This window comes from Beta vulgaris, chromosome 8 (assembly GCF_026745355.1).
Source record: "Beta vulgaris subsp. vulgaris cultivar EL10 chromosome 8, EL10.2, whole genome shotgun sequence".
In the NCBI taxonomy this organism is placed as follows: domain Eukaryota; kingdom Viridiplantae; phylum Streptophyta; class Magnoliopsida; order Caryophyllales; family Amaranthaceae; genus Beta; species Beta vulgaris.
In genome coordinates, this window is record NC_079209.1 from 12,928,170 (window position 1) to 12,940,624 (window position 12,455).

Sequence of the window (12,455 nt, forward strand, 5' to 3'; positions counted from 1 at the left end):
GAACAAATATATAATAAACATATGGCTAAATACGATAAACATATGACCAACTCAAATTCAAAGAGTATATTATAATAATACAAACGAATATATATTTACAGTACAATGAACATTGCATAGTTTTTGCTGCCTTTTTTTTCCTGATGTCGAACTCGTTCATCCCCTTCATTCACTACGCTCTCTCATTCGTTCATTGAGACATCAATTGCAAGGAAGTATTTATTTTTTCACAAACTACAATCAAGATCTTCACCATAAAAGAAGGAAAAAAAATAAGAAACAAAAGTGCAAAATGTAAAAAATGTTATTTTTTCTTATCAAATGCATAGATTTAATACCTTATGTTGTCAATTTTTCTTTGTAACTGGTTGTGTTCATCTTCATGTACGAATATTGTGCAAAAAAATGAAGAATTTGAAGAGTTTGATGAGATAAGTTAGAGAGAAGTTAGAGAGATGTTGGAGTATTTGGGAAGAAGAGAGAGAAAGTATCTGGAAATTTGTGTAGGAAAATGAAAGTAACGAATTCAAAAATAGGTTTTATGTTTTTCGGTGTTCATTGGAGATTCAAAGATGTTCATTGGAGATCGATGTTTATTAGAGAATAATTGTTGTTCGTGGAATTCGCATTCCACTTAATTAGCATGGTAGACACGAGTCCTCCTACGAATTGGATTGGAGGGAGCAGTGAGAAAGAGGTGGTGGAGGAAGAAGAAACAGGTTGTGAAAAAAAAATTGTTTTTTACCTGTTGTAGTAGGTCATTACTCTATCGGGATCAATTTCGATAAAATTAATATGTAGTTGAGACTGAAAATGACAGAACATCAGTAGGTGAGACTATTCCTATCATTTTTTTTTTAAAGAAAGAAAATGAACAAGGGCGAATTAGAGCGCAATTTTATAAAATTTCAAAGCAATTTGTATTTCATTTCACATGGCGATTGGGCGTGCAGACTAGTAAAGTTTTAGAAGGACCCAAATTCCAATACGGATTCTCGTAATATCAACCCCCAAATTTGCACCAACATTTGCTTTACAATGCGTTGGTTTTTGTATTCTCTACATGGGCTTCTATTTGGAGATAAAGATGTCCAGGTTCGTTCAATCATTTCCACTCTGAATTAGTGAAAGTATATTATACAAATCTTTTGTTTTGTAGAGTTTATAGTCTTGTAATTGGTATGTACATTAGGTGATTTGAGTTTAATTTTAAAGATGGTATTGTCTACTTTGAAGCTGTCCCTTTGCTGCTTTCAGTTTGTTTAGAGTTGGGTTGTGATTGTTTGCCATAATTTTGGTACAAAATTGGAAACATTATTCATGAAATTGTGTGCTTTTGCAATGCTGTATGTTTATGCAAGAAATTCAATTAATGATAAATCTTGTAATAACTTGAGATCTTGGGTGGTGAGGCACCTGAAGTTCTTGGGTGCAATCAAATCTTGTTGTTGGATTGAGTGATTGTGCCTATTTTATTGAAATCAAAGAATGAATTCAATGCCTTTCCTACAAAAATTAACCCAGTAGGATGGGGCAGGTGTGGTGACCAATGAATCTGATCCAGGGTTTAAGGTTAGCATATAACCAGCCGCTCGGCTCCCATGCTGTGGCTGCTGGTGGGGATTGTATTTGGGCTTCAAGGGGAGGGAGGGGGATGGTAAGGGACTAAGCGGAGAAATGCCTAAATCAAGACCGTCCTCAACAATTTTAATTTAGAATAATTTTTGATGGTATACTTGGCAAAAATAATAGTATATCTATAACGAAAGGTAGTATATTTATACACGACCAAGTAGTGAGGTTGGGGGTTCAATCCCCACTAGAGGCACTTTGAGGGTAGGCATTCCCCTTACCCGTCCCTCTTACTCTCAAGTGCCTATTTATACACAAGTAGTATATAAAAACCCAACATATGATCTATGATCTAATTGTACTATATTTTATCAAGTGATATTTTTGTTTCCAATACACTATTTTATTATCTAATTATAATACTTTCTTTTACGAAAAATACTAATTATTTTTATGATTAGAACAAAAAGAAGTATAGATGAGTTCGAAATTGGGCAAAGCACGGACTAAGTGCAGGTATACCATTGTAACAGGAGCTTAGCTCAACTTCTAGATATTAGTTTAGTCATGAACTATAGAGAGAAAACAGAATGTAGAAGAGATAGAGAAATAGAAAGAATCAGCAATTAGAGACACAAAAGAGAAAAGAGGCATAGAGAGAGAATCCAGAGAGAAAAATGGGATATGTGTTTCATTAATTTATTTGATGCCTATGACAGATTACAAGTATTTATAGAAGAATTAACAGAACTTAGAACAAGTAACTAACAACCTTAACTATTCTAACAAACTTCTTAACTTTCTAAACCTCCTGTGACATACTTCCCTCCTTCTAAAAGACTTATCCTCAAGTTTATTGGACATATCTGAGATTTCCTTCAATGTCCATAGCAAATCGTCAATAGGTTTATTGAACTTTCTCATTCATTTGCCAAGAATTGCGTATTCTTGTTAACTTGGCCATGTGAAATCTGTAAAGAGATGCTTAGGACGAAGTTTTTGTGGAGGTCTTATGCTTCCTGAAAACTCTACAAAATCTTCACATTGTTTAATCATCACCCACATAGAATTTTTTAGAACTTGTAAGAAGCACCATCTTGACATCTTGATGGAAATTTCATCCACCCTTTTTTCCATCATTCTTGCCTCAACACCAATTGAAATATACAACACATGCAGAATTCTTTGGCTCCAAGTTAGTCACGACTGGTTGGTGACTAAGATGTGATGTTGTAGGTAGAGAGTGGCTTAGGATTAGTAAGCAAAGCATTAGGTTGTACTATTTTTAGAGAAGAAGTTTAGGCATCAAAGCATTAGGTGACTAACACTAAAGATTGAAAATTTGATTTGAAAGGATTGAAGTTTTTTTTTTTTAAATTCGTAATAGTATTTAGAATATTTGATTTGAAAGGATTATAGTATTTTTAGATTCGTAAGATTGAAATTTTGATTTGAAAGGATCGAATAATATGTCAAGATTTGGTTCAGAAGTATCATAATGTATAAGTCTGACAAATGGATAATGCCCTGTGGGCTGTGTATGCTGTTTCTCATATACATGTCATCTGAAAGAAATGGACTTGTAGAATAAGCGGTTCAATATAATCAAAGTGATATTTGCAGGCCTCCTTTTTCATCATAGAGATTCTAGATTGAAGTTTATTTATAAAGATCTTGCTTGACAGAGAGCTGAATCCAAAGACAATGGCAATAATTTTTCAGACAACAATATCAAGGCAACCCCTCGAGGGTAGTTGGCACCTAGTAAGCATCCTGACAAACAAGCTTCAGAATATTCTGATTTTGGGTGAATCATATATCTTAAACTGAATGAAATTAATTTTTCGCCAACTTGTTTGCAGTGGCTAGATGTCTCCAAAGTATGCTGTGGAAGGTTGCTTTTCCCAGAATTTGTCTTGGACTGCTACTAAAGGAGATTGCTAATGGAAGAATAGAAAGTACCTTTCTGGAATACAAGTCTTTGAGCCTCTTAAGCTACATATGTTATCTAAAGTAATTTAAGTTCTCTTGTACGAGTTTTGTTGCTCTTGCTTTACCTCTTTATTAAAGAGACAAAGACCAAATAATTCTGGTAGTGGCTAATACAATTGCTTAATTTTTTTTAGGCATGGAAAATGTGGAATAAAAATAATATGCTTAATGCTTTCACCAACTGATCGAACAATTTTTGATGCGTGCAGCATGGTCTGATATATAGTTGGGAGCATTGTGCGTGCAAAAATTTCCTAAACACAGGCCATTGTTGGAGCATTGATTTCCATGCTTGATGTCGACGAAATTACTGTTCTTTAACATCCAAAGCAACCAGGCTTTACTCAAAGGAAAGTTAATTCTACTAATGGGTTCCCTCTAAATGGCCAAGAACAATGTACGGTGAACCATCTTTCTTTTACTGTTGTAGACGGTTATTAGTGTGCGCTTTTTAAAATGGCTGTTTGTATTTTCTGGTTATGTTGCTTCAATGAACTGTGTTAGGATAACAAACTGAGAGTATATTAGCTTCTGTCTGCAGAATAATTCTCTTTTGAGAAGCACGTAGGAATCTTCGGCCAATTAGCCAGATTGATATTATATAGGCCTATTTTCTAAAAAAAAAGCAGTTGCGACATATAGATCTAGTTTTTAGTTGGCTTTCTAACTTGAGTCTCATATTGTTCATTATCCCCTGTTCTTAATTTTTCTATTTTTTTTAAATATTATAATGACTTGTAGTCTGTAGACCTATTTTCATTCATTATGCAACTTTGTGGGGCTAAATTCGACGTCCTGTTTTGTTGAATCGGACCAAAAATCAGCTTGAATAGTGAAAACAAACTACTAAAAGTATGAAAAAAAAAGTAAAAGGCAGAAAAATATAGTGAAGAGTCAGCGTTATTTTACTAAACTCTGGCAATAGCATATGTAGTATACGTCACCAACTGCGTTTTATTTTACTCAACATTTGACATTGCTTGCTTTTATACCAAATGTGGCAGAAAGGTGGATTTGCTACTTGTTGACTGTTTTCATAGGAATCTACGATGCACAATTAGTAAAACTGGTGGTACTTGAATTGCTTCTTCCTAACGAAAGAGCACTAATAGTTAATTGAACCCTGAGTTGCATTCACTGAGGGCATAATTCCTAATAAAAAGATTAAGCTGAAAAAATTCATGCTTGAACTGAGTTGGAAGCTTCTTATAGACTATAGTATGTAAATCTGTATGACGAGGTGCAGGAGCTTGCATCATAGATGCGAGTAATTAAAGGAAAGAGTAGATCAGAAGACCTTGCCATATATGGAAGCAACACTTTTGTAATGGGAGAAGACTTGGCCATAACTTGTCAGAATAGCCAAATGTAGTATTTGACACTTGACAGTGAGGGGAGGAATATTAGGAAATAAAAAGTTGGGTTTGACGTAGAGAAAGTCATGATATGGGCACATCTCACATGTTTATTTTATTTCAAAACAATTTTTGTCCACTGTCATTTTAGAGCATAAATAGTTTTTTTGATCTCGTGAAATATACAGTTTTATTTAGTAAAGCTTGAAAGTTTATATATTGTGTTATGTGGTATTATTATACTTTTATAATTTTATTTAGTTTTTTAATGGCATTGTGTTCATTTGAGACCTCCACATTGCAAAGCGTTTACAACAACAATATATGATGAATAATACTCCTTTTGCACTTCTACCATTCTCCACTTTCCTAGTCTAAATTACAACTTGCTCCAGAATAAGAAGCAACTATATTTTATGCAAATAATTATATTTTACATGGTTGACGGTTGACCAAATAATGGATCTGTAGACATATTTCATTGCTCATGTAGTTAGGCATTTGGGATACTGGCCATACCCAAACTAACTCTAATGGCAACTCCTCCAATCTTTACTCTTCTATTCATTTGTTGTTGTTTTTTGAAAATTGTCATCTCAGCGACCACAAATATTACATTTCTTGCAGACCCAGAAACCTTACTGTCTACTAGTGCCACTTTCAAGGCTGGGTTTTTTAGCCCCACGAACTCCACAAATCGCTATGTTGGAATTTGGTATAATATCGAGGAATCTGATGCAATGGAAATTGTATGGGTAGCCAATAGAAACAACCCAATTAATGACTCTTCTGGGACGCTGATAATATCTGAAGACGGAAATCTTCAACTTTTAGATGGACAAAACATGATATATTGGTCTTCAAACGTATCTCATCAGGCAAATAGTACTTCAGTAGCTCACCTCCTAGACACTGGGAATCTGGTTTTGGTTTCAAGTGCTACTGGGATGATCATCTGGCAGAGTTTTGAGCACATGACGAATTCCTTGTTGCCACAGACCAGGATCATAATTGACCTCACAATTGATAATGGTTTGTATGAGGATGAGAAACCAATACTACGATCCTGGAAGAGCGCTTCAGATCCATCAAACGGACGCTTTAGAATTGGAATGATTCCTTTCCCAATTACTGAATTTGTCACTCGCGATGGTGATAAAACTTATTGGCTATCTGGCCCATGGAACGGTAGCCTGTTTCTTGGAGTGCCATATATGTCTCAGAATGCATTTGAAATCTCTTTTGACCACCTTGAAGACACACTAGAGATATTATATTCTGTGGCAAATGTGTCATTGTTGGAACACTTTGTTCTGAATTATGATGGAAATGTGGTTCTAAAATACTGGGATGACGATGATCGGAGGTGGAGAATTTCATGGCAATCCGTTCAATCCGAGTGTGATATTTATGGGAAGTGTGGCCCTTTTGGACGTTGTAATCCGAAGGATTCACCAATCTGCAATTGCTTAAACGGGTTTGAGCCAATGAATGTCGATGAGTGGAGCAAAGGAAATTGGACTAGTGGGTGTGTCCGAAGGACACCATTGCAATGCAGCAATACAGGACGTAAAGCAGATGGATTCTGGAAGCTAAAGCATATGAAAGCGCCACATTATATAACTTTTGGACGGGCAGCTGATGAAGATGATTGTAGGAGGAGGTGCTTGGAAACTTGTTCATGCTTAGCTTATGCATATCCAGTGGGAATTGGGTGCATGATATGGGATGAAACCCTATTAATGGACATACAGGTATTCTCCGGCGATGGTGCTGATCTATTCATTCGTCTGGCTTATTCAGAACTAGGTGATACTCAACATTTCATCAACCATTTGCTTCTTAATAATAAATTTTAACGTATCTATTTATTGTTTATACCCTTTTTTACTCCCTTAGCCCCTTAAATTATAACAATTCCACAAAAAAAATAATAGATGACCTTGATTTCATGAAATTTCTATGCAATATAACGTTTAAATTGGTAATGTAAATTATACACCTGGTCTACATCTGCCCAGCCAATGCTTGCTGCACACGTGCCACTGAAACACTGCCAGGTGTACACCTTTTAGGTAAACCCTAGTGTACAGTAGATTTACCCTTTGAAAAGGTTATGTCAATTGTTGAAGGTAGTATAACATACTGTGAAAGAATATTACCTGTCTTTCAAATGAATATTGAGGATATGTTTTCGTAATGCTAGTTTCCCTAATCATTTAGTAGTAGTCTTTTTCTACTACTAACTCTCTGAAACTTCTCTCCTTCATCTTACACTACAAAAATTACTTTACTGGCTGCAAGCTAAGCTTTCTTTTTACTAGCCTGCTATGGATGGGCACACTGAATGCAACTCGCAAGCACTTTTATCAATACTGAAGTTCACTGTTATTTTTACGTGTTACTATTGGCTGAGATTTGATTGTCGAAAATGATGTAATTTTCTGGTTTTTGTAGATGAAAGTCATGAAACTAGCAATAACAAAACAATTATTGCAGTCGTAGCAAGTATTGGTGCAGCTGTATTTGTTGTCTTTGCGTACTGTCTATGGAGTTGCATGAACGGGCGATATGGTTACTTTCTTACTCTATAATTTCCCATTTTCTTGGTCTGAAAAATTTATCGAGAAAATTTGACATCTAGTATTGCTGCGGCAGGGAAGAAATCCACAAATGAGGAAACAGATATTGTTGAATCCGGAATTGATCAAGCTGAATTCAAAGATTTATCATTGTTCAAATTCAAAGAGTTGGAAGTTGCAACAAACAACTTTTCAGAAATCAACAAGCTTGGGCAAGGTGGTTTTGGTCCAGTGTACAAGGTAATGGTATTTACTGACTGATACATTTCATCAAACAGAAAAGCTATAAAACTCAGGAATCTTTGTTTGAGAGGAAAACATTTCCATGGAAAAGTAGTTTTCCCATTATATGTCTTTGATTTATAAATGATGGAAAATAGTATGTCCACAGATGGAATAGAATTCTCCCAAGGATGGTGAACATTTTCCTTCCTAAATAAAAGGACACATTTTCCTCACTATTCATTGCATTCCTCTTTCTCTTGTCCCATGTCCCATCCCTCGTCTGAAACTTTTCCTATAAGAAAGCAAATAAAAGAAAACTAATTTATATTTGTGTTTTTCCTTGGAAAATATATTTGATGAAAATTAATTTCCAATGAAAATGTTTTTCAATCCTAGAAAACAGAGACTATATGATGTGTGATTATTTCTTTTCAGGGACAATTGGAAAACGGGCAGGAAATAGCAGTTAAACGACTTTCCAGGGCATCTGGACAAGGCTTACAAGAATTTATGAATGAGGTTCTTCTGATCTCAAAACTGCAACACAAAAATCTTGTAAGATTATCTGGTTGCTGTGTAGAAAGAGCAGAGAAATTACTAGTTTATGAGTACATGTCAAATAAGTCTCTAGATGCACTTCTCTTTGGTATGTTTCAAGAACATATTACATATACTTCCTTGCAGTATCTGAGGGTTGAATACTTTATAACTAACACATGAATAATGACATGTTCTGATGTATATTTTTAATCAGATTCACATCAACAAAGACAATTGGACTGGAAGAAGCGCTTCAATATCATCAATGGGATATGTAGAGGTCTCCTGTATCTTCATAGGGATTCTAGATTGAAGATTATTCATAGAGATCTTAAAGCAAGCAATATTTTGCTTGATGAAGAGCTTAATCCAAAGATATCTGATTTTGGAATGGCAAGAATATTTGAGAATAAACAAGATCAAGCCAATACTTTAAGGGTTGTCGGAACCTAGTATGCATCTCAACAATTTAGGCCTATAGAACATGATATATGCCTTTGTCTTTTCAATTATACTTATTATTTTAAAGAAACTGTTTTATTTCTAATGAGTGTAAATTGAGGTGTGTCTCAATTTTCCCATTGTCTTACTTTCCATTGACAAAGCTTTTAATTTGTCCCTCAAGAAAAAATAAGCTTTTAATTTGAAAACCTTTCTTTAGAAGATTTTTGACAGATTTTTTGGAGTTCCTTAGTGATAGTGATGAAAAAGAGAATGACTTACATGTATAAGAACAGAACTCCAAATCATCTTAGTAAAACTTTTGTATTACATATTGCTGAATGGAGTTTTGACTTGTTTTCAGTGGCTATATGTCTCCGGAATATGCTATGGAAGGCCGGTTTTCCGAAAAATCAGATTTATTTAGCTTGGGAGTGCTACTACTTGAGATTGTCAGTGGAAGAAAAAACAGTAGCTTCTTGAATGATGAATCCTTGAGCCTCTTAACTTGTGTATGTTATATTAAGTGGATTGATTTTCTTTCTTTGGAATCACTAGTCCTTTCCTCTTCTAATAGATCTCTTAGTTGCTAACACATTTGCTTTGGTGCATTCAGGCATGGAAATTGTGGAACGACAATGATATGGCTTCAATGATTGATCCAACCATTCTTGATCCATGCTTCGAGGGTGAGATTATGAAGTGCATACAATTGGGGCTATTGTGTGTCCAAGAATTTCCGGAAGATAGGCCAACCATTTCGGCATTGGTTTCCATGCTTGATGTTAACGATCTAACTGATCTCCCGCATCCAAAGCGACCTGGCTTTATTCAAAGGAGAGCTTCTTCTACTGATGAGGACCCTCAAAGTGGCCAAGAACATGGTTCTGTAAAGAATCTATCTTTGACTGTATTCAGTGGTCGTTAGTTTGTGGGAATTTTTTCTGGTTAAAAATGATGTAAACAACTGGTATTATACTACATTTAAGTGTAAAATGCGCAGTGGACTAGTGATTAATTCTTATGTCACTCAAAAGATTTGGCTCCTTGTATGAAAACTGCTGGATGCTAACATATTTGTAATTGAAGATGTCTAGTGTAGTAATTGCTCCAACTTTTATGGCTAGTTACTGGCTTTATTATTTTTTATTTATTTTTACTTTATGTTTCGCATCTTCTCTTGCTGTAAAAAAGATTATTGTATGGACCTGTATTTGTGTTGATTGTACCAGAAATTTACCATATTTAAAAAATGGAAGATTAAATTTTGTTCGAGCGAGCCTCGCGCCAAAGGTAATTAAGTAAGTTTGACTTTTTTTTTTTACAATTCAAAGTAGTTATTGATAACCAAAAAAAATATGTTACAACTTAAAGATGCTAGGACAACAGGCTATCTCTAAGGACCTAGAAAACAAACGAACTAAACCACCAAACTATGACATAATGAGCAAAGCTCTTTCATCGTCATTACAATTGCAAGCCACCTTAAACAATATATCATTACTCATTAGTTAGCATATTAGGAGCAATGATTGAATCCCTATAAAACTTGTTGTTTTTCTAAATCCATATAGCATAAAGGTTTTTAGTAAACATCATCACATAAATCTTGGCCCTGCTGCTTTTACTTCTAGCTTTCTTAATAGCTTCAACCAACTCTTCAAAAAAAGAACTTTTAACTGAGCACAACACTCCATACTTGCCAACTATAATTGCATCTAAAGAATAAATGTGGAACAAATTCCACATTAGCATCAAAAATCTTGCACAGAGGGCTGTTGTCATGACTCCACAAACTCACCCTATCAGTGGTAGCTAGTTTCTTAAGCAATGCTAGCCATAAGATGAACTTACTTTTTGGGATAACCTTGTCATTACACAACAACTTTCTCCAATCAACTCTATCAAAATTAGCTTGTAATTTCTTATAAGCTAACTTGATACTAAAAGTATTCTGATGATAAACAATATCCCAAGTTCCCAGTCTCACCAAGAGGTCTCTTGAATAAAAAAATTTCCTAAGGAGCCATGGAGTGTTACTGCTAACAATGACATTGTCAATTGAGCTTCATTTAATGTAGTAGGCATTTATCCATCTGACCCACAGCTTGTCTTGCTTGAAAGCAATTGCCCACAACAATTTAAGAATGGCTGCCTTATTCCACAACACCATGTTAATGACATTCAAGCCACCAGTAGACCTAGGTTGTTGGATGAAAGACCATGCCATAAGAGCTTTCCTTGTATTTCAGTAGATCCTGACCACAAGAATCTTCTGCATAAACCTTCTACTACTTTAATTAATTTTTTTGGTAAAGAGAAGATTTGGGTCCACTAGTTTGGCATACTCCCGAATATGGTCTTCACAAGTTGAAACCAGAAGAACTACGAGCCACCTCAAATGCCAAGAAAGTGCTTTAAAGGACCTAAATCCTTCATTTTGAAACAGTCACAAAGATAGGTCTTAAAGGCCAACAAGTCAGCAAAATCATTGCCAGCAACAATAAGATCGTCCACATACACTAAAACATTAATCTGAATAGTGTCCTGAGTGAAGGTGAAAAGAGAATAATCAGAATAAGATTGGAGAAAGCCATATGTTTGAGAGCAGTCACAAGTTTAGCGAACCAACACCGAGGAGCTTGTTTGAGGCCATAAAGTGATTTGCGGAGACGACAAACCATGTTAGGATGAGAAGACTCGAAACCACGAGGAAGTTTCATGTATACCTCCTCATCCAAGTCACCATGTAAGAAGGCATTGTGAACATCCATCTGATGAAGTTCCCAATTTTAAGCAGCAGCAAAAGCAAGGAAGGCATGAACAGTGACCATCTTGGCCAGAGGAGCAAATGTCTCATGATAATCAATACCTTTCTTTTGATGATTGCCACACTAGTAGAAAAAGGGCAATTTGCGTCCCCTTATTTGCGTCGCACAGACACGGAAGTGACGCAAAACATCCATTTGCGTCGCATTACCAGCAGAGTATGACGCAAAACATCAAAAATAATAGCAGGACACGAGAAATATGCGTCGCATGGTACATAGGTGCGACGCATATTACTTATGTGCGACGCATGGTGCTTGTGTGCGACGCAAATAGCTGCGAGTGGTGGGAGTATTGCGAGACTAATGTGCGTCGCACGAAGCGTGGGGTGCGACGCACATTAATATGCTGCTTGATGGGTGCGCCGCAATTGGGCTTTTAATACTTCCCCCTCTTTTTGTAATATTTCCCAACGGCATTCTTTGGAGCCCTAACTCATGCAACTGACTGCTATCCCCCTCTCTCCCTCCTGCGAATCCCTCGTACACACTCAAACAAACCGGCGCACACACTCTCGCCGGCGCACCCTCGCTCACAATCTTGCCGGCGCACCTTGAATTTCGCCGGCGACTTCCTCTTCTGGTGCGACTTCCTCTCCCTCTCTCTCTCCTCTCTCCTCTCTCTCTCTCTCTCTCATTCTCGTTCCTTACTCTGCCGGTGCCCTTTTCGCCGGCGCACCCTCGTTCACATTCTCGCCACCGGTGCACGTATCTCGGTCGAAGTTGCTTCTGCACTGCCGGTTCTCTCTCTCAATCTCCCTTCGCTGTACCGCCAGTTCTCTCTCAATCTCCCTTCGCTGCAGCCGCCACGGACTAAGTTTACGGCAACCTTCAGCCGCCACGGACTGACCTGCAGCCGCGACGGTCCAGCCGCCGGCAAAGTAGGTATTTCAAGTTATTTTATGAATCGTATATTTACT

At 36.5% G+C, this 12,455-nt stretch overlaps 1 protein-coding gene across 4 annotated transcripts; it reads left to right on the forward strand.

The window, feature by feature from the left end:
* Positions 1–927: 927 nt before the first annotated feature.
* LOC104883095 (G-type lectin S-receptor-like serine/threonine-protein kinase SD1-13) lies at positions 928–9,877 on the forward strand. Of its 4 annotated transcripts, none has more exons than XM_019247268.3 (11): positions 928–1,095; positions 3,196–3,336; positions 3,435–3,585; positions 3,774–3,961; positions 5,547–6,728; positions 7,377–7,493; positions 7,578–7,741; positions 8,162–8,372; positions 8,481–8,718; positions 9,072–9,219; positions 9,324–9,877. In XM_019247268.3, the coding sequence occupies exons 5-11, from the start codon at positions 5,660–5,662 to the stop codon at positions 9,633–9,635; spliced, it is 2,259 nt and encodes a 752-aa protein (XP_019102813.1). In that variant the 5' UTR covers positions 928–1,095; positions 3,196–3,336; positions 3,435–3,585; positions 3,774–3,961; positions 5,547–5,659; the 3' UTR covers positions 9,636–9,877. The 4 variants fall into 4 exon arrangements, with proteins under 4 accessions (XP_019102813.1, XP_019102817.1, XP_019102814.1 ...); XM_019247272.3 differs by having other exon boundaries at positions 3,258–3,336; positions 3,435–3,664; XM_019247269.3 differs by having other exon boundaries at positions 3,258–3,336.
* Positions 9,878–12,455: the final 2,578 nt, after the last annotated feature.